This window comes from Nannobrachium achirus, assembly GCF_963921795.1.
Source record: "Nannobrachium achirus genome assembly, chromosome: 20".
NCBI classification, from domain to species: Eukaryota; Metazoa; Chordata; class Actinopteri; order Myctophiformes; family Myctophidae; genus Nannobrachium; species Nannobrachium achirus.
This window is the reverse complement of record NC_137827.1, coordinates 34,410,248-34,434,165: the sequence shown is the minus strand read 5'-3', so window position 1 is coordinate 34,434,165 and position 23,918 is coordinate 34,410,248. Positions and strand designations below refer to the sequence as shown.

The window sequence follows — 23,918 nt, the reverse complement described above, 5'->3', positions numbered from 1 at the left end:
AAGCAAGAAAAAGTGAGATGGCAGTAAATTCAAAGCATCTAGACATATTTTAGGATGTCTGCTATCATTTGAAATTATAAGTAAGTGTCTATGACAAAGGACCATAACAATATGACTAAAAAAAAGTTGCCCCAGGTGAGGGGTAAGTTGATCCAAGTAAAGGGGTAAGTTGACCCACGTCATATACTAAACTTTAACAGCTTAAACTTGAAAAAAGAATGTATTTACTTATCAGAAATATTTTAATAACACATTTCCCTTTTGCAAATTCATTTCTTACGGTTATTTAAACCGAAAGAAAAACTATTAAAACCAATTAAAAAAAGTTTGTTATTCAGAACCTTATAATATTTGCAATTATTAATATAATATAAAAAAATCTCTTAAATTAGTGTATTCATCAAAATGAAAGACCATTCAGCATAATTTGAGTAGCAGAGACCTAATAAAAAATATGAATGGTGATTCACATACGTAGTTCAATTTACCCCAAGGCATTTGGTTCATCTTGCCCCACAGCCACCATTTTGACAAAACCTGGCTAGATTAATGCTTAAGGCTCATCTTTAGCTAAATGTTTCATATAGTTTCATACATTGGGATATCACCAACATGCATGATATATAAGTTTAGACCTGGGTACATTTGCTTTAACATAAAAATCATTATACCATAAAAGTAAAAAATTAAAAAAACACTTGGGGGTAGAAATATGCTTTCCACTTTGCCCATGTTTTTGGACACTGCTCCTATAGATATTGGCCTAAAATCACGCAAAGCGGTACACAGTATCTCTAAAGTCATGGCATCAACATGGATCTGTCCCATTTCCCATATTCCCTCCCGATTGGCTACGACTGCCTTCTAAAGCTTGTGTATGCAACGTGACGGTCGCTTATCTCCCGATTAGGGAGTCTTACTGGTTTGTATAGTGCTTTCTGACATACTGTACAGCAACATAGCATTGAGAGATAAAAGATAAAAATGAAATCCTAAACCATGTCTGTCTGATCCAACAGAATTTTTTCTCTTGAAAATGTTTGTGAATACTATGGTATTTTGTCCAATCTTAAAGGACAACTCCGCCCTAAATCACTTCTAGGCTCATTTTCCTACTTATATTGATCCTAAATGACTGTCCATGGGGTCTATTAGGCAGAAATTCCCCTGTTGTCCAGTTTCCCCAGCAGAACCCAGCAGCTCTCATAGCATAGAGTGGAGCCTATAAGCCTATCTCTTTTATGCTATTTGTTGTGGTCAAAAGTGTTTTTATTTTTTTATGAATGTGTTACTAGTTGTCATTACAAACACATCCATACCATCGTTGTCTCACGAAAGCAATCACACTCTGCTAAACAGATGTTATGCTTTTATGTGTTTTGCCAAGTCCCGGAAAAGATGCCCTGTGATTGGCCAGTACAGTGACTTTGATTGGCAGTTGTGCCGAATGTTCACCCCAAAACATGATTTATGAGATTGTGGTGGCTTGTGTGGGACAACCAAGGCATGGATGTTTTTGTAATGACAGCTAGTAACACATTCATGAAAAAAATTAATCACTTTTGACCGCAACAAATAGTATAAAAGCGATAGGCTTATAGGCTCCACTCTATGCTATGAGAGCTGCCTGGTTCTGCTGGGGAAACTGGGCAACAGGGGCATTTCTGCTTATTAGACCCCATGGACAGTAATTTTGGATCAATATAAGTCGGATAATTAGCCTAGAAGTAATTTAGGGCGGAGTTGTCCTTTAACACATTGACCGCCATTTTAACATACCTCCGTACTCCCACCTGCCATTCGTCTCCATAGACTTCCATGTAATTGGGTGTGCACGGATCATGCACACCCATGCCTAGATAATGCACCACGTGTGTCCACATTGCTCACAGCTTTCAAACAAAAAAATCCGAATGGAAATCCGTTCAGGCATTCATGAGATAACAGCCACTATGTTTAACAAAGATGGCTGCCAAAATGGCTGCCATGCTTGAAAGATGGGGTTGCTATGGGGGTTAAACAAGAGTAATTTCGCGATTGCTATCATGCCTACTCCATTTTTGGGGGTCAAAAAATTCAAAAAAAAAATTTGATTTTTTTTTTTTTTTTTTTTTTTTTTTTTAAATTCTCGGGACTATCGGGCCTGGCGGGGAAAGACATTGGAATAATCTCGGGACTATCGGGCCTGGCAGGGAATGAGTTAAGAGTATACTAATATATATAACGTATACAATTGGAGGTGGTTGTATTTGGTCACCCTGCTCTTCTATTGAGACATTTAGATGCTGTGTCTGGTTTTACACGACTTGGTTGACAAGTGGTACTGCTTGAAGGTCAAAATTCAATTTCACCCCTGAACAAGCAGGCACATTCTATTAGCTCAGTGGTCAAGCACTTGCACTTTCAGCACTTGCACAGGAGACCCAGGTTTGAATCCGCAGTAGAACATGAAAGTTGCAAAGTGCAGTTTTATTTTGTCAACCATGATCTTCAGTTCTGTTTGCCTCACGTTCTTTTTATCTTGGGGGGGGGGGGGGGGGGGGGGGTACATATTACTGTACTGTGTGTATACAGCTCTTTACTTTGTAATACTGTATGTATGTAGTCTTGAAGGCTTTTTTTCATGTTTTCTGTTTCATGGGAGCAGTATTTGGCCTCCTCCGTTGGAACATCTACATTGTACAATCCTTAGTGTTAATTTAACTAGAGCCTTATGAGTCCATTAGGTTCCATTTGCAAATTATGACAACAGAGGATTTTCCTTCGTGCTGAAGCTCCTAATCCTCATCCAGCACTTCCAAAGTCGCCACTGCTCTCTCTCTCTCTCTCTCTCTCTCTCTCTCTCTCTCTCTCTCTCTCTCTCTCTCTCTCTCTCTCTCTCTCTCTCTCTCTCTCTCTCTCTCTCTCTCTCTCTCTCTCTCTCTCTCTCTCTCTCTCTCTCTCTCTCTCTCTCTCTCTCTCTCTCTCTCTCTCTGTGCACTAACACGATGGACCCCTCATTTGGAAAATAAGTAAACATCAACTCCCAGGTTCACATTTTGTCAGGGTTCCCTTCCGAAAGAGTGGAAAAAAAGAATGCCTTTGATATTGTGCTTGGTGGAAAAAAGTAAATTTACTCCAGTCCCAGTCCAATTTGGACCCGTGGACATTAAAGCAGGAGCCAGGGCTAATAAGAGCCATGCGTAAGAACCCAGAGCTGAGAGCGAGAAGGAGAAAGACAGAGAGAGGGCAAATTAGGGAGGGGGAGAGAGAGCGGTAGAAGAAAGAGAGGGGGTGAGAGAGAGTGAGCCCAGTATGTGTATGTGTGTGAGAGAGAAATATAGAGAGAGGAGAGTGGAGGTGTGTCTGGGCCTGATTCTATCAGCCAGTTGACTCCAAGGTTCATGCTAATGGATTTCAGCTCCCTCTCGCAGTGGCCCAATTAGCTAGCTGCTGTGTAGGCTCGCTCTATAAACTCATGTGTGGATGTTAAGTGAGTAAACTTGTGTGTATGTGTGCGCAGACGACTGACTGCATGTTTATGTGCACGTCTGTGTTATTGTGTGTCTGTGCACATGCTCATGCCCAAGTGTGTTTCTGTGCGTGTGTGTGTGTGTGTGTGTGTGTGTGTGTGTGTGTGTGTGTGTGTGTGTGTGTGTGTGTGTGTGTGTGTGTGCGCGCGAGCGTGTGCGCGTGTCCTTCAGTCGCCAGCAGCCTCGTGTGGTTCAACAAAGGCCAGTCCAATAAACTACTGGCCTTGACTATGATTCCCTGTTCAAAAAGACACAACTGTGATGACTATTCTGTTCCTTCCATTTATCAAAAAAGAGAGAAAAATAAAACTTGACAAGCGCCTAAGAGTCAGGATGAGCGCAAGGAGTCAATTTGTGCCTGCCTGCCCATTCCCCACCAATGAACACCCATAACGTAAACACGTGGAGACACAAACAGAAAAACAAACAGATAAACCTGTCTAGTTTAAGTGGAGCTTTTACCACTTTTAGGGAAGAGATTACAAAGAAAATAGTGTGTGCACTTTTAACCCTCACCCTGCATGCAGATGGACAAGCGTGGGGCTCCGGCCCTACCTGTAATAAACCCTCATACCTTCTACGCATGACCATCAATCACGCCGTGAGGCCTTCAAAGTATCGAGTATCGACTAATACGGCTCGGCTCGCCCACTTTGGCTTTTATCCCCCGCGTTTCCGCCCACTCTCTTCTGGTGGTGGCATGGGCCTTCAAAGTGCAGCCATCGTGCTTTTCTTCTTCTTTTTTTTAAGGCACCCTAGCCCTAACCCTAGCGGTTTATTTACCAAGAAACTGCTGCCGTAAATGACAAAAAACCAGCACAATTTACTGACAAGTAGTGAGAGGGGGGGCTGGTTGGGGGTTCTAAGAACTGAGCCAGAGGTCTTGGCTGGGCCTGTGAAAGACTATAAAGCTTTAGTAGTGGCCCACGACCTGTTTATGGCTGACTGAGGAGCTGTGGTGTGATGGTCCTGATCACCCTCTGCACCCCAAGAGGCTGCCACTCTTGCATAACAAGAGGACGGACGAGAGAGCGAGGCAGAGGATGAAAATGGAATGAAAAGAGTATTACACAGATCTCAGAGAGCACGCTCAGTGGCTGCTGATTCATTCTTCCTGTTCTCATCTTTTTCTTTTTTCACCCTTTTTTCTTTTTTTTTTTAACCACAGGCCATGCAACAAAAGATGAATGGGATTAAATGAAATAATATGAGCGATTTGCAAACATAAAAATGTGTATTACTTTAACATTGTGCGGGAAATGAATGGGTAAATGATGCATTTCATTTCCCACAAAATGGCTAAGGCTCTTGGCATTGGTGCCCTCCTTGCCTGGAGAATGCAGAGCTGGTCAGGCCAGGCCCACTGAAGGGGGGGGGGGGGGGGAGCTGGTATGCAAAGAACTCCAATATATATGCCCAAGTGCCATTACTGCGCCCACGGAGAGGATTCAAGGCAGATGTGGACTGGAAAAATATTTTTGCTTTTTTGAATGCCATACGTATACGTTCAGGTCTATGATGAGGAGTTAATGTATGAATGGGAAATGCAATCTAATCATTGAATTTGCCAAGTAATCAATGTAGAAGTATCTGTCTTGGTGGCATTGATACAGAGACATGTCAACTAAGTAAAGCCTGATTTAAACGTAGTCGTACATCGCTGTTGCACACCGTAAATAACAGAGCTACAGGACAAGCACATTTCATATACTCTGTGTAAAATGTACAGTGAAAAATGTCCCAACGACATTACATTCTGTCTGACATGTATTGCATGATGACAGATCACTTGCTGTACAGAGTAAATTAAGACTAATCAATGATAGACAGTTTGGGAAGTAACAGATTGTATTGCAAAATATATACGTGTAACTAATCAGTTGTTACAGTTCCAAAGACAAATGCTGTAATTCAATTACGGTTTCTAATCGAAATGTTGAACTTGAACTTGAATATCTTTGGGTAAAGGTCAGGGTTGTGTTGTGTGTATGCAGGCAGCAAAGACTTCAAGGTAGCAGTAACTTTATATTTTAATCAAAACCCAAAAAGAACATAAGGTATTCACCTTGTGGCATTTGGTTTAAAATCAAAACATGATGCGCTTCTTCTGATGTTATAGTGAAAAACTTTGAGTAAAATATTGTTGATAGTAAACAGAGTCCTTCTGTCATTATGTGCTTTTACTACACTAAACTAGAACATTGCCTGTTTTTATGTGGTGCATTATACACAATACTGGTTTAAAATATTGATTTAGAAAGCAATCAAAATGTATCAAAGGTGTGTGTGTGTGTGTGTGTGTGTGTGTGTGTGTGTGTGTGTGTGTGTGTGTGTGTGTGTGTACACACACACACACACACACACACACACACACACACACACACACACACACACACACGCGCGCACGTATATATACATACATACATGTTGGGATGTGCGTGCACCTCTTGACTGCTATAATGCACCATGCTCCATAATTGCGACCGTCAAGTCGCAGTTACTATCAAAACCTCGACCAGCTGTCCATCAGTCCGTCAGTCTGTCTGTCACACGTCACACTTTTGCCCTGCTCATATCTCCGCAACCGGTGCCCCGATCCATGCCAAATTTTGCACACCCACTCCTTGCCTGCCAAACCACAACCTCCACCCATCAATTCTCACATGCCACCATGAGGCTGATTCTTGCAAAACTAATTTTTGGACACTGCTCCTACAATTGCTTTCCTAAAATCACGCAAATCGGTAAACACTTGCTCTACACTCATGTTCATCAACATGGATCTGTCCCATTTAGCACCACCTTCAGGCCGATTTTTTAAAACACATTTTTGGACACTACTCCAACAGATTTTGCCCAAAGATCACACTGCGACCTGACGGTCGCTTATCTCCCGATTAGGGAGTCTTACTGGTTTAAATAACAATCTTCACGGCTGTGGGAATATGTGAGAAATACATACCTTGTCTTCACCACATCCAGTGGGTGCATTAGGCAGATCTCTACCAGGCCTAGGACAAACAAAAAAGCAAGGTTAGCTAAAAGCACTTACATGTGCCATTTAATCATGCCAATTGTGGCTATAGGCTACAATTAAAAGTTTGAACTGATTCTTTCTTCACTTGTGCCAATGCTGCATGTGATATTAGGAGTAGTTCAGATCGTATGTGGAGGACGGAGACACAGTGTTGGAGACCTGTAGATGGAGACCTTAACCCTCATCATCCACCAAAGTGATGAAAACTGGATTTGTAACCACCAAAAAGTGTGACTGAAATGGAATTGAGATTTCTTTCTGTAAGTAAAGTTGGGACCTACAGCAAATGGCTCTCCCATGCAGGCTGCCAAGATGGCTGGTGGAAGGGAGAAAGAAAAAAGTAAATGTGCAATACAGTTCACAGGAACAGGTGTATATGCTACTTGAGCAAAATAAAGCTTTTTTTATAAAGAGCTGCTCCAACAGTAAGAATGAACTGCTCCAACAGTAAGAAAGCAACTTCAAAATGTGTATGACACAATGGACACAACAAACACAACAATAGACTTTACGGCAGCAATTGACGCTATTGATCACATCGTTCTTGAAAATAAATAGTGTTCAGTTGTTGGTATCCAATCTAAGGAAAACAAATACACAACACGCGTTTTTTATAGTAGTAAGTATACAGTACATGGACCCCAAGAAGTCTAGCTGTGCTTTAGGGCACTACTTGGTGTTGGACAGTCCGCACTCTGCATCGATTCTAACAAAGAAACAACTAAATCACTCTATCGCATGTGTTCTCTCCATTTCTTTACATTGAATGGGTGTGGTTCCTATAACAACCTGACCACCTTGCATATCAGGTCTTGAGGATATGATCACAACCCAAACCATGTTAAGCGGTAATGTGTCCTGGCTTGATCACTGAAAACTTGCATGACTTCTAATTACCGCAATTTGAATGTTGTTGGTTGTGTTTTTTCTATTTCTATTTTTTTTCTTTTTCTTTTTTGAGCAACAGTTTTGAAAGACAGCCAACACAAACCAAATATACTGAGAGTCTGAGTGAGAACCCTTGTCATCACTGTAATTATCGCCCCTGGTTAATTCAAATCCCGACCAGCCTAATAAATAATCCACAGTGCTTTCCGAGCTCTGTGGTGTCTGCATGCAAGCGGAAATGAACAAAGGAGGCCCAATGAGACTTCCTCTCATAACAACCCAGCTAATTCTCTGCTTTTCAAAGTGATGAAGGGACCCAATCCACTCAGCGTATTATCCATGTAAAGCCAGTACATCAGTTATATGCTAAAAGCTGGATAGTCAATAGAGCCTGAGTGATCAGTGAGGGACCCGCTGTGGTTTCACACACGCACTAACTACGTGCATCTGGGTGAAAAGCCACTGGTTTCGGCTTTGGAAACACTCAGCCTCAGACTCAATCAGGCTGGCTAACACAGGATTCTCACTGCATCCTCTCTGCCATCGCTTTAATGGGGTTTCCCTCATAGATTCCACCATGTGTACACAGCTGCCGTGAAATACGGCCTCTCTCTAATTTGCTCAATTAAACATCATGTCTATAAAGAAGTGTCTCCTGTGTTGGGGGGGTTCCAGGGAAAATTATCATGTGAAACACCACTGAGAAAATTCCGTCTACAGGGACATCTTAATCTCCAAAATGGTAAAATTGGAATTGTTAGGAGTCCTAATCCTAATTCGGTAGCTCTTAGTAAAAACTAAACACGTTGAAAGTCCTTCTGAAAGGGCTTAAAAAGGCTTTTAAAACTGCAGTGGGAGAGTAAACATGGGGGTTCCAGAGATTTTGACAGACACATCTTTTTCAGGTGTTCCTATGAATAGACCTGTCGTGAAACCTGACCACATTGGATCTCTCCTCGGCTAATCTGATTACGCGATGAAGCCAAACCTGCCTGTCTGCCTGCTTGCTGAGCCTGAACAAACACAAGGATGCTGGGAGAAAAAGAAAACACGCTCCAACAGGTGACCCACAGGAGAGAGAGAGAAGGAGCAGACCAGAGAAAGACAGAGAGAAATAGCGCGCGTGCGAGAGAGAGAGAGAGAGAGAGAGAGAGAGAGAGAGAGAGAGAGAGAGAGAGCAGGGTCTGGGAAAATGGAGATCTTCTGCAATCGCCATCCCCTCAGAAAATGTGCATCTGGACGATAAGTGGGAAACCAAACACGCAGAAAGAAGACAAACAAAACAACGATTGGATTCCTTTTGTCTCTGCAGACTTGACTCTGGCAAACAGTAACATTAGGGAACGTTTATCATCAATTAATCACTACTGGCAGTGTAGCTAAAAAGGGGTACTGAATCTCACATTCTTATGGGTAGAGTATGTTGTTTCTCTCATAATTTCAGATTGGGAAAAATAAAGTAAAAACGGGGTAACACGGGGTGATTAACCACCAAGGGCAATATTCCTATAGATACACAGACGACGAGACGAGTGGCAAAGTGTAGTAAATGAACCAAGTATATACTCGTTCCTGCTTTGATAAGCTCTTTCAAGACCATGCTGTACTTACCAGCCGCGTCAGCATGGCTGGCATTGTTTTCACATTGTGAGTCTCTGTGTGTGTGTGTGTGTGTGTGTGTGTGTGTGTGTGTGTGTGTGTGTGTGTGTGTGTGTGTGTGTGTGTGTGTGTGTGTGTGTGTGTCATCAAGGCAAAATGTGGTCCTGTAGACACCCATTGTAGACACCCAGCAGGAAGAAGTGGTTTTCAGTACATTGCCAGCTGTTTATATGTCAGTCTGTCTGTGGACAGATTTTGTCAACGCGATAGCGTCGTAATGCAAGTTGCAGTGACAAAACTTTGCAGGTGTGTAGTTGAGTTCACAATGAAGGCCAGAGTTCATAAATGGGTGTAGCCTGAGCAAGGGCGTTGGAAGTAAGTGGGTAGGAACCACCCCAACCCTAACGTTATGCCGCCGGCCCAAATGGCAGCTGGTGTGATCCCATTGCAAGATGGGAACACTGTATCTTATGGTGTTAGTCATGTTGCTGTACGATTGTTAAAGTCTTAATATGGAACAAATATATTTAAAATATTCAGAGTCTGAAGTATGTTTTAAACATTTGCCCCTGAAATGATTTATAATGTCTCTAATAGGTCTAAATGTGCCTACATTTTTAGTTAAAACAAATAAAAAAAATATTTTCTGCATTGTAGTTTGTATTGATCTGCATCCGTTGGTATGAGGCTGCCCTCAGCCTTAGGCACTCGTGTCTTCCCTCCAACGAGGCGGTTTCTCAGGGCTTAGTGATGATAAGCATGAATGCAAAACCAGGCTGTGTTTATTTGAGCGCCTGTCTGACGCCCCAAAAGACGAGACACGTTAAGGACAACCGATGGCAGACAAGTAGGGGCTCCAAGACGAACCACTATGTGAGACTGCATTTGACAATAATCCACCAGTGGCCTCCATATGACCCGTTCTACACCTGTAGCATTGATACTGGCCTGACCAAGGTCAACAGCATTTGTAAACACACTCTTTCTTTTCATGTATCTGACAGAACGAAGAGAAGAGCATGCATCTGGGATACATATGATGCAAACCACCCAAGTAGCAATTATAGGACGTACCTTTAATGGTGGGGTTTTGAATGGAATGCACTTTACTTTTAGATGTAATCAATTAAATTAGTCCATTGTGATTCGATTTACCACTTTCAACCTAGTGTCCCTATTTTGGCCATGATGTCATTATACACCTGACCATCAACACGTCAACGCCAAAGCCGTGGTCGGTCTCGGGGGGCATACTCTCCATTGTAAGCTGATGCTATTTGATCTAAATTGACAGTAATATCCAAATTATCTTTTGATTGAGTCTTATCTATCAATCGATCGATCGATCGATCAAGCCATCCATCTCTCTCTCTCTCTGCTTGTCTATCAGTCAACAAATCCGGAGGAACAGGTGTCAATAAGACGTGTGGACTGTGGAAGTAATCTGAGTGATGATGTCAGCAGGTCAGAGCAGATACGCTGTAGGTAAACTAAGCTCTCATTCTGAAAACATTATCAACTATGGAAAGGCTCAGAATATTTCCAGCTTGTCAGAAATATATATAAAACAAATAATGAACAATCCAAGCTAATTTAGGTCAAACAGCATAGGATTACAATGGAGAGCATGCCCCAGAGAAGGCCCTTTGGTGGTGACGCATCGATTTGCCGGTCTGGTCAAAGGTTGAACATTTTCAAAAATATCAAGAATAGCAGATCTAAACAAACTATGCCATCACATTTGTTTGTTTGTTTACTTGTCATAAGTACCTAAAAATGGGTGGGATTTGCTGCATACTGTATAACAACATAGTCAGTTCCAGTCAGAGAGCCCCACCCCATCTGGTTTTTAACACCGGCTACACAAACAGCAACACTTTTTCCAGCTGCTATTAGACCGAGTTTCAATTTTGCATGCTTCAACTAGGTATCTGGGACTGACCCAAAAAGTAATCCGGCTTGAACTGTACATCCTCTTCTCTCCCATGCCACTTGAGTGTTGAATACGCTTCACTAGGAAATATCAAGTAATGAGTTATGCTAAATTTATAGTGCGTCGCACAATGGTGTCGCATGCCGAAAATAGACCAGTAGGCCGGCTATTTTCGATGTGCGACAAGTATAAATGAAGTTTACGCCACAAAGCTACTCGAGGTGACAGCAAATACATCACACTTGCATTAACTTGTGACGGTCTCAGAGTTGTAGTTCTTTCAGAGCATTAATGTGCCAAACGCCCACCTTCCTAAAAGCTGCTGAAAGGCTCTAGGCCCCAGTGCATCATGGTCTTTTCTTCCCTGCTGTCAGCACATGCTACCGTTTAATCACAGAGCCTGCAAACTGTTGGGATCACTTCACACCGCTCCACTGCCTCTGTTTTACACTTACTGAAGGGGACGGACTAACATACTGTAACTCTCATTTCAAAATGAGATATCCCACTTTTGACATCTGCCTGTACTAAATGCTTGGGAGCAGCTTTTTAAAGCATAGCAGGCAACCTCAGTACTAACTAGGTTGCCAAAAAAAAAGGATCTTACCGAGTGCTTTACTTTTGTTGTTAAAAAATATACACAAAGGTCATACTGTACATGATGTCATATTAAGATATTAAGGTCTAAATGATGAATAAACTATATGAAAATTGCATCAAAACTATTCATATTGCTGATGCCTCATACAGGTCAATGTGCCTTTATTTTGGGGTGAAAATTCAACCTTGTTCCCAATAGAAATTCAGGCGTTTTATCATGCATAAAATGCTTCTGTGTAATATATTTTGGGGCAAATTAATCACAGAAAAGAAAATCCCCCAGTGTGTAAGGACCTTTATCCTATAGCGTCAAATACATTCTCTGTAGCATGCAAGAGCTAATGACAGGTTGGGCCATTCTTTCTGCTCTGACTGCCTCCATTTTCTTTCCTTGAAGAATGGTGAAAGTGTTCAGCAGCAACCTCCCTCCACTCCACAACTGTGGAGAGAGACGGGGACGTAATATTACAGTATAGTGACCTGCCATCTGGTTGACGTTTATAGGTTTGTTCCGCCTCAGTGGGTGACATACTGGGAGATTCCATTATTCTGAGGCCTCTTTTGTTTCTGAACGCACAATGGTACTGACAGCTTCTGTCATCCACGGCTCCTGTGCCTGCAGACACACACACGGCTAATCACTGCTGCTAATGGCAACGACAGCATCAGTACCGTCTGGAACGCAGCCATCGACTAACACACGCACAAACATACTCCTAACATAGTACAGGATTGCCCTATGCCACTAATGCCCTACGTGCCGGGTCACAGAGTTCAGCCTTGTGTTTTTGCTCCATCATCAAAATGATCACTTAAGGTGGAAAAAGAGTGGCTATAGGATACAATTAGTTGGATATTACGCTGATTTTACGTTGTAATGACGCAAAGACGAGTCTTGATTCGGGCGCCTGCTGGTTTTTGTACTGGCCACAGTTAAAGTCATGCGCGGCATTTTTACAGCCGTGGAATTTTGGCCCTCGCGTTGGATACAGGATAGTCGGGACCATATGGTGGCACGTCAGAGCGAGCCAGCAGAAACAATGAGACACCAGAAAGTCCTACATCATCCCCCTCGTTCAGCATCTTGGGTGGCTGGAAGAGTCGGAGATATATGGACGGCGCACGAGGTCTCTGGGTCGGACCCAACAAGTAGTAGACCTCTCTGCTGGAAGCTCCGAGCCTGGGCCACCACCATCCTACCCGGTGAACATTCCGAGAGGTCTGATAACTTGTCGTACGGAGACAGAAGACCATACATCACGCAGATGAGATGATTATCTGAGTTGGTTTTGGCTCGGGTATGCATGAAGTTTTTTGCTCCCACGCAAAAGTGAGAAAGAAAAACAATAGTGCGCCAGGGAGTGATTTCTCAACGGGTGCAGGTGCCATCCATCACGCCGAGACACACACTGAATGACTGTAATTCCCAGCAGCCACAGGGAGAAGGTCACTGCCACAGGAAGTAGGACTCCCCCAGTTAAATGGAGTAATACATCAGAGTACACTTACCGGCCGTGCATTTCACACGCTTTTTACGACATACAGTAATAACAGTTTAGTAACTGTAGGCCTACTTAAATAATGGTTCCTCCATTATTCTAATCAAATAACGGAGGTAGTTTGATTCTAAAATGAGAGCTACCATTTGACACAAGTACTGTATCTCGTACTCTTCTAAATTGATTTATAGCACAGCATTAAAACAGATTACAGCATTTATCAAAGGATTGCAGGTAAATTAAGTTCTTGGTTGGCAGAACGATAACACATTTAGAATCAGAGAATGATGAACTTCAGGTAATTAGATTTTCCTAAAACGGATATACAGTGTTTTGGTAATTATTACTGTGAATCTGTCCAGCTATAATTATTATTTATCGTCCAAGTTTCAGTGCAACACATTTTCTGCACCACTGACAATTAAATAACAGCGGCTGACAGTGTTTCGTGTGGTTTGAAGGCATGAGACGAGCCAGAGAAGTGTGATGACAGAAGCCTCAGGGTTCACCCCAGAGGTCTGCCCCGATTCAGGCAGAGCCCCTGGCTGAACCTGCCGCTGATGGCTCCTTCCTCCATGCCTGCTATTAATACTTTTCAAAACACGTCCGATCTGGAATGCTAAACACAACCGCCAGGCCGCTGCCTACCTCAATTTTTCACCTGCAGCAACAAAGCCAATGTGATGTCTATCAGCGAGGCCAACCGCCAGGCTCACGCAGGGGTGTCGCACCAAATTCTGGGCCCTGGGTACAAGGATTCACTGCGGGCCCCCCATGAATGTTCTTCATAAAAAAAAAAACGATGTTAATATGTCAGTGGTGCTCAAACGTTTTCATGTGAAGGACCCCCAAAATGATATGTATTTGGCGACGGATCCCCAACTCAAAATATTTAGTTCCAGGGACCCCCCAGAAGCTAAGTTTGAGTTACACATGTTCGCTTAAAAAATACATATATTCGAAGATTTGCACACATTTTCACAACTTTCCAAAAATAGCAGATCTACAAGCTCACAGTGCGAAAAAGAATTAAGGCCCCTCCACCTTGGGCCCTAGTAACTCAGTCCCACTTCCCCCCCCTTGTGACACCCCTGGACTCATGTATTACAGGTTCTCTGAGTCAAAGACGTCGAGGCTGAATGTACGAGGAATGGAAGAATGGTGGTGAGACTGCTCTGAAGGACCGTTGACATAAAAGGTAAATAAAAAGGGTGGGGTGAATTTCAGTTGTTTAACGGCATAAGGCCAACAACCAACAATAACACACGCACGCACGCACATGAAAAGGGTCTCTAAATCGTTTAAAAAAAGATTGGGATTATGTAATGGAACGGTAACAGTCCATTATAACACTTCCAGAGTAAAATTAACAGTTAAGTCATTTTCATACAGGATTGCCTTTGACACGGTAAAAGAAGCAGAGAGAGAAGAATTTGCTTACTACATTTTACTGAATGTAATACTGTTTTAGTAAAGGAAAGATGTTAGCAAGGTTAGCATACATTTGTGACTGAATGAAAACATCTCTACTATCAAACTAATAACTATAGAATAAGGTTGGCATAAACAAGTCAAAACAGGGAAAGCAAATTATAAATATAAAATATGGGTATCCAAATCACATGAGACTGCTGTGGGGTCAGGCCAATAAACTAAACTTACAACCCAGAAAGGCACATTTTAATACTGAAAGATTGCCTGAGAGTCCAACCTGTTTTCATTGCAAACACCAGGCTCAACAATTCAAATCTAATCCCATTAAAATTGCAATTGGTATATAAACCAAACCATTCTCAACCCAAGAGGGGCAAACACACCAATCCGTCATAAGCACACAGGCAATATAATTGCCTCATTTTTTAAAGCGGGAGGGTATAGCGAAAGAAATGGTATTTCATGGGTAAAGTACACATACACTCATGGATATTAAAGGGCAATTAAAGACTTTAGGAGAGGAAAGAAAGTTCATTAATGCAGAGGCAGGCGGCCATTAGGAGCAGTGATTTATGTCCCTGTCCAGAGCTCCTCTCGTGTCAGAGGTGGACATGATGAAAAAAATTAGACTAAAACAAACACTGGTGTGAAGGTACTGATTATGAAGGAATTTACATACCAGTAAGACGCCAAGGGCAAGAAGCGACGAGGTTGCGCATATGGGTGCGTGCACCCATATGGCTGCTTTGGCATGTATACCCTTCTGCTGACCTGGTCGAGTCATCACTGTGATGTCAGAACAGGTCAGCTATATCCATCCATATATGGAGTCTGTGAGGTCAGATGTAGAGGTATTGACCATCTCCATACATGGAGATCTAGGTGATGATAGTCAGCAGTCTTGATTTGCAAATGAATTCTGTCTTGGCCATATATGGAGCGTCCACCTTGCCAAATATGGACCTTCCCAGATATGCGCTTAATATTGATGACATCGGGACAGGGATCTCCATATTTGGGCATAAAAGGGATAAGGACGGAATTGATTTGCAAGTGTGACTCGTGTCGCGGCAACCACACTTGTTACCACACTGGTTAGAGATGTCCACCTCTGACACGGCAACCACAGAGTCTAACCGTTAGACTGACACAATATGTCCATATATGGGCATTCCCAGATATGGGATTAATATTGATGGGCATAAAAGGGATTATATTAGTGTGGTTGCCCTAACAGGGCATCATCTGGGAATCAGATGTAGAGGTCAGCTCCATATATGGAGATCTAGGTGATGATCCAGTTGTCTCCATGTATGAATATCCAGGGTTTGATGAGGTCAGTGTTGGGATCTTCATGGATATCCAGGTGATGATAGTCAGCAGTCTTGATTTGTAAATGAATTCTGTCTTGGCCATTTGGAGCGTCCATATATGGGCATTGCCAAACATGGGCAATTTGGGCATTGCCAAATATGGGCTTAATATTGATGTCATCAGGGATCTCCATATATGATTGCCAGAACAGGCTGTCTTGGTCATTGAGTCAACAATGTGATGTCACAACAGCCAGGTCATCTATAGACATTGAGGCGTTACTGACCCACTGTGCCTGACTAAAATATGTGCCGCGTCATAGTAAACTGCGACCTATGGTTGCAATAAAAAACAAGACCTTGTAATGGCTCAGGACATCTGGGGGAGAGGTCCGAGGAGCTCTATGAACCACCATTATGAGTGGGTAATGAGAGGTGAGAGAGACACACACACAGAGAAAGAGACCATGGGGACAGTTATTAATCACAGATATCACCACAATCAGGCTTACTGCCTCAGGAGTGGAGAAGCATCCCATTTAACTCCCCAAACAGTCCCTAATTCTGCACTTGAAAAAAGCTGAAAAGGTGCTTAGAAAAACAAACGAGGCCATCTCCAATGACAGCACTTTTTTTCTTTTTCTTTTTTCATTGAGGGCCCCTGTCGAGAGAACTTGAGAAGAGCTGCTGCTTCCCCGGCTTTGCAAACAGCCCTGGCATTCCTGGGCCCTGGCCCCGGCTACCGGTGCTGCTGCTTTATCTGTTATCGCCTGGGTGTCGGTTTCCACCCGGCGCGTCTCCTCTTGTTCGCAGGTCAGCAGCCATGAATCAGAGCAAAGAGCAGATGAAAGGAAGAAAAAGAAAAGAGAAAGAGAGAGGGAGAAAAAGAGAAGTGGAGATGGGAAGGATGAGTAGGCGGGAGGGGGTGGAGGAGTAGTCGATTAATCTTAGCACTCCCTTTTGTGTTTATTGTACAACAACATGCCCCATCTCTGTCGAGCCGTCAGATTTATTACCTGGAATTGTGGCACAGCAGTTCTTGCACACACACTCCACTGGTATGTCCCCGTCATTCAAACATTGTGGTGAACAGTGACTAATCACCGATATTTGTATCGTTACTACTGTTGGCATATAGTTGGCATGGAGCTGGAGTGAGCTGATGAATTCTTGGCGGTGACAGACAGGCAGGCAGAAAGAGAAGAGAGACGGATACAGATTGTGGCGAGGACGGACTCCTGTCGCCGTCACCCGTCTGCTGCAGTGAAGCCTATGTGTCTTTCATTACTGTCACTGATTTCTGACACCTGTGGTCATATTGCCCACACACAGAACCATCGGATGCAAATCGCCCTGGCCAACCGCACGGAAGTCTATGAGAGGAGGAGAAGAAAGGAGGACAAAATGGATGCAAAACCCATGGTGCAACTGATGTTTGAGAGGAAGTGCACCGTGTCGTCCCCGTCCCCCATTCATTCTCGAGGAGCACTTTTAAGCAAATTTCTCCAACTCCGAGCTGGACACCTGTCAGAGCGGCCCAAAGACCATCAATCAATAGCATCTGAGCCCTAGTGAGGTCGCTAACAGTGGTGTAAAGTACTCGAGTACTGTACTTAGGTACGATTTTCAGGTATTTGTACTTTACTTGAGTATTTCCAATTTTCTGTACTTTTACTTCTACTCCACTACATCTGGGATCCAAATAATGTACTTTTACTCCCCTACATTTATTTGAAAACTTTAGTTATTAGTTAGTTTGCAGATATAAATTATAATATTATAAAACATACATAAACCACTAGCCCTATTATATACCTATATATCTATCTACAAGATCACAACACGTCGCATTCAAACATTTTGTACTTTTACTTGTAACAGAGTATATCTACATTAGAGTATTGATAATTTTACTTAAAGCCATACTGTGTAAGATGCCCAACTAGTGGTCATTAGCCCTATAGCAAACCGCGGTCGCGTCCGCGTCTTTCGGACGTTTTTCGTACCTTCAGACCCCCGCGTCTGCCTCCACCTCGCTGAGATCTATCTTTTAAGGGGTCCCTTGTTCCTGTGCGTTCAGTAATTCCAGAGATACGGACTCCTTCACCCTGCCTGGTAGGCGAAATTACCTAGAGAAGGGATGGTACAAACGGGCGACAACAAATATGGCTGCCATAGCGACCCCACTTCAAGATGCGCTGTGATTGGCCGGCAGTTGTATAACCCTCGCTGTGATTGGCCGGTAGTGTGATGACGCAATTTTGGCGCGAGATCCGGTCCACGGCAAGGATCTCAGTTTACATACAGAGAAGGCTTTACAGGCTGAAATTCACGGCGCGGATCTTCTAAAACTTTTGTGATTTAATAGTTAGGAGAATTTTAAGATTTGTTTTATAAAAAAAGTTACATAGTACAACTTTAAGTAAAACATGTGCTTACCTTTCCCACCACTGGTCTCTAACATAAAGACAGCTAGCTAAATTATCGTTGAGTTAAAGCACTGCATCTACAGAAAGAATGGCAACATTAAACATAATTTTGAACCCTAGCATCCCTATTCTGAGGTGAACAGATTCTTTGTTGAGGGTAAAACCAAGCTGACCTAATATAGAGCCCTGGAGGACCACAGTCAACTATACTACAGTACATGTATAACTATAAGTATATAGCATTTAAGTTGTTAAAGGAACAAACGCAACCCTACAGCGTTATAAGAATGACAACTACTCATTTTAAAAGTAGGCTACAGGAGTTTTTTAAATGACTTCACAAACAGAGCCCCAACATTTGTTCAACCCACAGGGTTTGTGTAATCCCTTACTTCAAATAAAAACAATGAACATTTTGCAAAACATCAAGTTACAAGTGTCACCTGACAACCGCCATGCTAAAATATTTCGCCTCATTGTAACAGACTCTTACTGTGTACTTTCCCTCACTCGGCTGTCTTCGCCGTTCCATCAAATCTCCACACACACGCCTACTGCTCAAACAAGACCTCAAATCTTCACAAGCAAGCAATCTTCTTGGCAGTTCCACGCCAATGCCTTGATTACCAAGCTATAATTACACATTGCAGACAGTGCATAATTGAGCATGCAACATGATAGTTTAGTAATTACGTTGGAATAATCTGGCTACAATATTGTTACTTTTTTTTCTCCAAATTTAAATGATGTGGCCACAAGTTTGCCAAAATGCAAGTTAGATTTCATTTCAAATGTTTGGACTCCCAAGTCTTGGAGTGTTCCCATGTTGATACGCCTACGCAGAGATAACTACTTCAACCCTATAGCGTCCCTATTCTGGGGGTAATTTAGCAGATCTAAAAGCTCAAAACGTGTTGCAAGCAATGCAAGTCACACGACCACTCTTTTTGTGTGAGCTTGTAGATCAGCTATTTTTTGGCAAAGAGATTTGGTAGGTACATTGTAGGTTTGATTAGGGAAAGAAGAGCGGACTAAGTACAGAGCGGACTGCAGCCAAGTTGACTAAGTTTAGAGAATTCAAAAGGATAAATAAAACAAACAAACAAAGGGTTCCTTGTTTCACCAGAATCTTTCACTTTGCTAGCTAGTCAACAATCAGTAAATGTCACAGTGAAACAATGACTTCCCTTTTCATGATGTGCCTGTACTGTGCCAAGCCATGGCGTCCCACTGAGATTCAGTGGAACAACTGAGTAAAGTTGACAAGAGCACACAACACCAAAAACATCCATGCGTCACAATATTTTACTATTGTTGAGCAATGTAATCTGTTCGTGAGAATAGATGAACACAATTACAGTACATGGTGCTTGTGTGGGCTGGCATCAGTTCTGTTTCATCAGTCATGTGGGTGTGTGACTGTGTGTGTGTGTGTGTGTGCGTGTGTGTGTGCCTGCGTGCATGCGTGCGTATCTGCGTGCATGCGTGCGTGCGTGTGAGAGTGCACATGCATGTCTGCATGCATGTTATTACAGCCATTAGCCGGCATTTGACACTAATCATCCCACATTGTTCTTGTTTGCACATGTTAAATTATTACACCATTAAATTCTGACTAATGTCCTTTGTGTGACGCACGCACGCACACACACACGCACACACACACACACACAGGAGCAGGAAGGAGGGGAGGTGATGATTGAGTAATGCTCTTTCCTCAACAACTCAACAACATCCTTTCATCAACTGTTGTTAAGGTGCCTTTGAGCAAGGCACTAGCTCCATTGTGTCTCAGGTGGTGCAGATTAGACGCTACAAGCAGGAGAATAGCTGTCTTCTCAAAGTCAGTGCATGAATGAGAATGAGGGTGGAGCTGGAAAACATTTTGCCTGGATAAATACTGTAGGTGAAAAAAAAAACTAAATAAAAAAAGAATCAAGACTAACAAGTTTTCCTGTTCTGTGATACTATTCATCATACAACCTAAACGCTCCAAGTGCAAACCAAAATCAGTGCAGTTAGCTTAACCACTTAAATCCCATACCGGTGTCCCCCACGGCTCTATACTTGGTCCGCTCCTTTAAATATCTTCACTTTGCAAATCTGCAGGCTCATGAAGACACCTTATGAGCTTGTAAATCGCCATTTCTTTTGCAGAATCTTCACTCCCCCCCACCTCCCCCCACAGAATAGGGAAACTAGGTTTCATGTGGTTAACTCAAGAGAGAAAAATGGACCTGCAAGGGTGATGGTGGAGGGTTTACGCACACAGAGAACAATCCATTATGGTGAACCTTCATGTGCTGCTGAGTGATGGAGAAGACAGGCGTAGTAAAGCGGCCGAGTGGTCCAGCCACCAGAGACACCACCACCGCCGCCATTAACTTCACCACCACCTCACCGCAGCACATGCAACATCACTGAAGGACCCACCCACCTACCCTGGCCTCAACCTGGCGCTGAGACTGATCCAGCTAGTAGGCTGATCCACCTAGGCTACAGCAGTGTTTCTCAAACTTTCACATTTCAAGGTCTCCCCTTGACTCTGACAGTGTACTAATTTGTACACTTTCAGAGTTACAGACTTATATGGGTCAATTTAGAACCCCCTAAAGCATACATGGGAAACTGGCGGCCCAGGGGCCACATGCGGCCCTCACCTTCATTTAACGCGGCCCGCAGGTTAATACCGGAATACTGAATATATTATTAATTCCGTCAGTCTATATTAGTAGCTTAATGACTAAGTGTAGTATTAAAATGTATTGTTTTATGTCCATTGTATTTGTATTTGGGTTCATAAAGTTAACATGAGTATATAACTAAATGTGTTTGAAATTAAATCAAAATGTTACATTTCAGAATTCCAGTTCAAAATAACAAAAGATTATTCAGGATTCCAATTCAAAAGAAACAAAAAAATAGCTGATCTACAAGGTCAAAACGCATCGCGCTGCGATGCGTTTTGAGCTTGTAGATCTGCTATTTTTTGCTTAGTAGGACGTAGCAATATGCAATGTGGCCCTCTGGAGTGAAGGTGGAAATATAGTGGCCCTCGCCATCATCAAAGTTGCCCACCCCTGCCCTAAAGGAACCCCACAGAGTCCCTGGAATCCACTTTGAGAACCACTGGACTACAGGGTTTACCCAAACATTTCAGCTGAATACCCAAACACATTTGGTGTCACTCCGGGACCCAAACATACAAAAAATATTTTAGGCATGAACCATATAGGCTCTTTTTTTAAATCATGACAACAGCCAATCTATGACGTTTTCCAGTATTTGTTTGTGTCTATAATTGTTCTGAATCATTTGAAATAATAAAACAATTGTTTTGTAGGAAAAGGGATATTTACTTTACGACCCATACAAATAGTTCTGTGACCCAAAAATGGGTCCCGACCCTTTGTTTGGTTAACACTGACCCAGTGTAAAGTAAACACAGATTAAACACCTCTTCTCAACACAGCAACACCCAGAGGGGAAGAGGCTGTGTCATTACTGTCACCTAGTGGACAGAGATTGATGAGCAATACAATGCAAATAGGAGAGGGAAAATAGGGAAGGGGCACCTGTGAGATCATGGCACAGGAAAAAAGAAACACTGCTGAAGGAATTATTGAATTGGAAGTTGAGGGAACAGAGCTATGAGTGAAAAGCTATCAATCTACACTCTCAGTTAGACTGACACACAGTTTTCGCTGTTTGCTGACTGTATTACATGACTTCATTGCAGTGTCCAAAGCTGCGTCTCTTTTTGTGGTTACAAATTAAAAAACATTCAACTAAGCAACAGTGAACGAGCGAACCTTCCTAAAATATATAGAATATATATAGGAGGTTTTTTTTTTTTTTGCTTACACAGTATAATCACCAGTGTGAATTTATCTATTTCTAATTCCGTGAAGTCAAATGGATACACATTTTCAGAGTAAATTAACACAGATTTTACTGTGCACCTAATTTGAGAGTGTGAGCTCGTACAATCTACGCTTTCCCGGTAAAAACCTGTAGACTAAATCCCTGGCACTCGCATATCCTCATGCAACGTAATGTCCAGGTTTCAATTTGCTACGAGGGTTTGATACCCCCCGCGGGTCATTAATTTTTAATTTATTCCTACTGCTGGTCAGATTTAATTAAATACATGCATTTCCTTTTGGGGAGTGTAGATTGTCTGATATGTTGGTTATTTAAGTTTGATAGCATCACAATTTTATAAACAATTGTATAAAACATTGTTAAATTAATCACAATAATACTGACGTGCCTACTTAGAGAATTTGTCAAAAAAAAATAATTAAAAGAATACAAATCTACAAGTTCAAAACGCATCACAAAACAACTTTGTTGTATCGATTACAAAAAGCATATAAGGCTGCAAGAAAATGCTTTGTTTTAAAACAAATCGAACCCTATTCATGTCTACAGTACCGTGGCCATTCACCCCTGAGGTCACACACCGACCAGGACGGCTGACCACTCGGCCAACGACAGAAGCCCGGCCCACTTTCTGCGGAAGCACACCTGAGTCCATAAAAGCTGATAATGGAGCCAATAATTGGGAGGGAACAGCAATAATGGCGGTTTAGTGAGGCAGTAAATACTTTAATTAGTTGTTAACACCCTGTGTCTATATGGACACAGGCTGTGGCCCACTCTGCTCTCTGTGGACTGGACTGGACGGACACACAGCCAAGGGGCCATCGCTACTCATCCTAGTCACCAGGCACGTGCACACATAGACATCAAAGGGGGCTTGAGCCCCTGCCCCTTTATCTGTCTGTAAAAAGTGCCCTCTCCAGACCATGAATGCAGTTTTTACTATGGTGAAAGAAACGCAAATGCCCCCTCTTTCCATGCCATACCTGAAGGCAGCATTCAAGAGAATTAGCCTTGTCCAAACTCTCCTGAACTTGAATGCAGCATCTTATGTTGAAATAATTGCCCTCTCTGTGTATTGACTTGATTATGCTTAGTTCAGTGCGGTATCAAGCACCGAAAATAGCTGACCTCCAAGCGCACAACGCGTCGCACGTCTGCTATTTTTTTGATATTTTCACCAAAAGGCCCTTTTAGAAATGTCAGCCCCTGCCTCTCTAACATTCTCTGCACGTCCCTGCTAGTCACATTTAGAGAAAGAATAAATGCACACTAAAATCCACACAATGTTATAATTTAACTCTGAGCGTGTACAAATGTAACCAAATGGATCCATACGGGACGGGTCAATTTGGTTACATTTGTACATGCTCTGAGTAACACATAGATCTTCACTGCTTCTGTTCTGCGTTACAGCCATTAAATCCTGAATGGGACCTCTTTCGGCCAAACCATCGATGCTAGAACTAAACACTAATATCCATCAAAGACTGCAGACCATTGCAATGTCACCTTGGCATGGACACTAAGCATAATGTATCTTTAGCGTTTATTTTAGGGGATTAGCTCTTAGTACAGAAAATGAATGCAACTCATGAGCCGAGGACACCTGCAGTAGGTTCAGATTGAACTCAGTCTGGGGAGGAGCTAATTCTTCACAGAGCCCTCCGGGAAACAGAGACCAGGCCACATGTAGCCTTAATGCTTCAACCCTGTTGGCTGACATTTTGGGACGCATCACGGGAGAAGGAGTCTTCCCAAAAGCGCAATACTGTTTAAAAGGCTGCAA

At 42.6% G+C, this 23,918-nt stretch overlaps 1 protein-coding gene across 1 annotated transcript in view; it reads right to left on the bottom strand.

The window, feature by feature from the left end:
- Positions 1-23,918, bottom strand: part of slc25a21 (solute carrier family 25 member 21) — a 132,687-nt gene that overhangs the window by 47,388 nt on the left and 61,381 nt on the right. Inside the window, exon 3 of the mRNA XM_080750583.1 lies at positions 6,475-6,523. Coding sequence (XP_080606709.1) covers positions 6,475-6,523 — 49 coding nt within the window. The remainder of the gene's footprint in view (positions 1-6,474; positions 6,524-23,918) is intronic.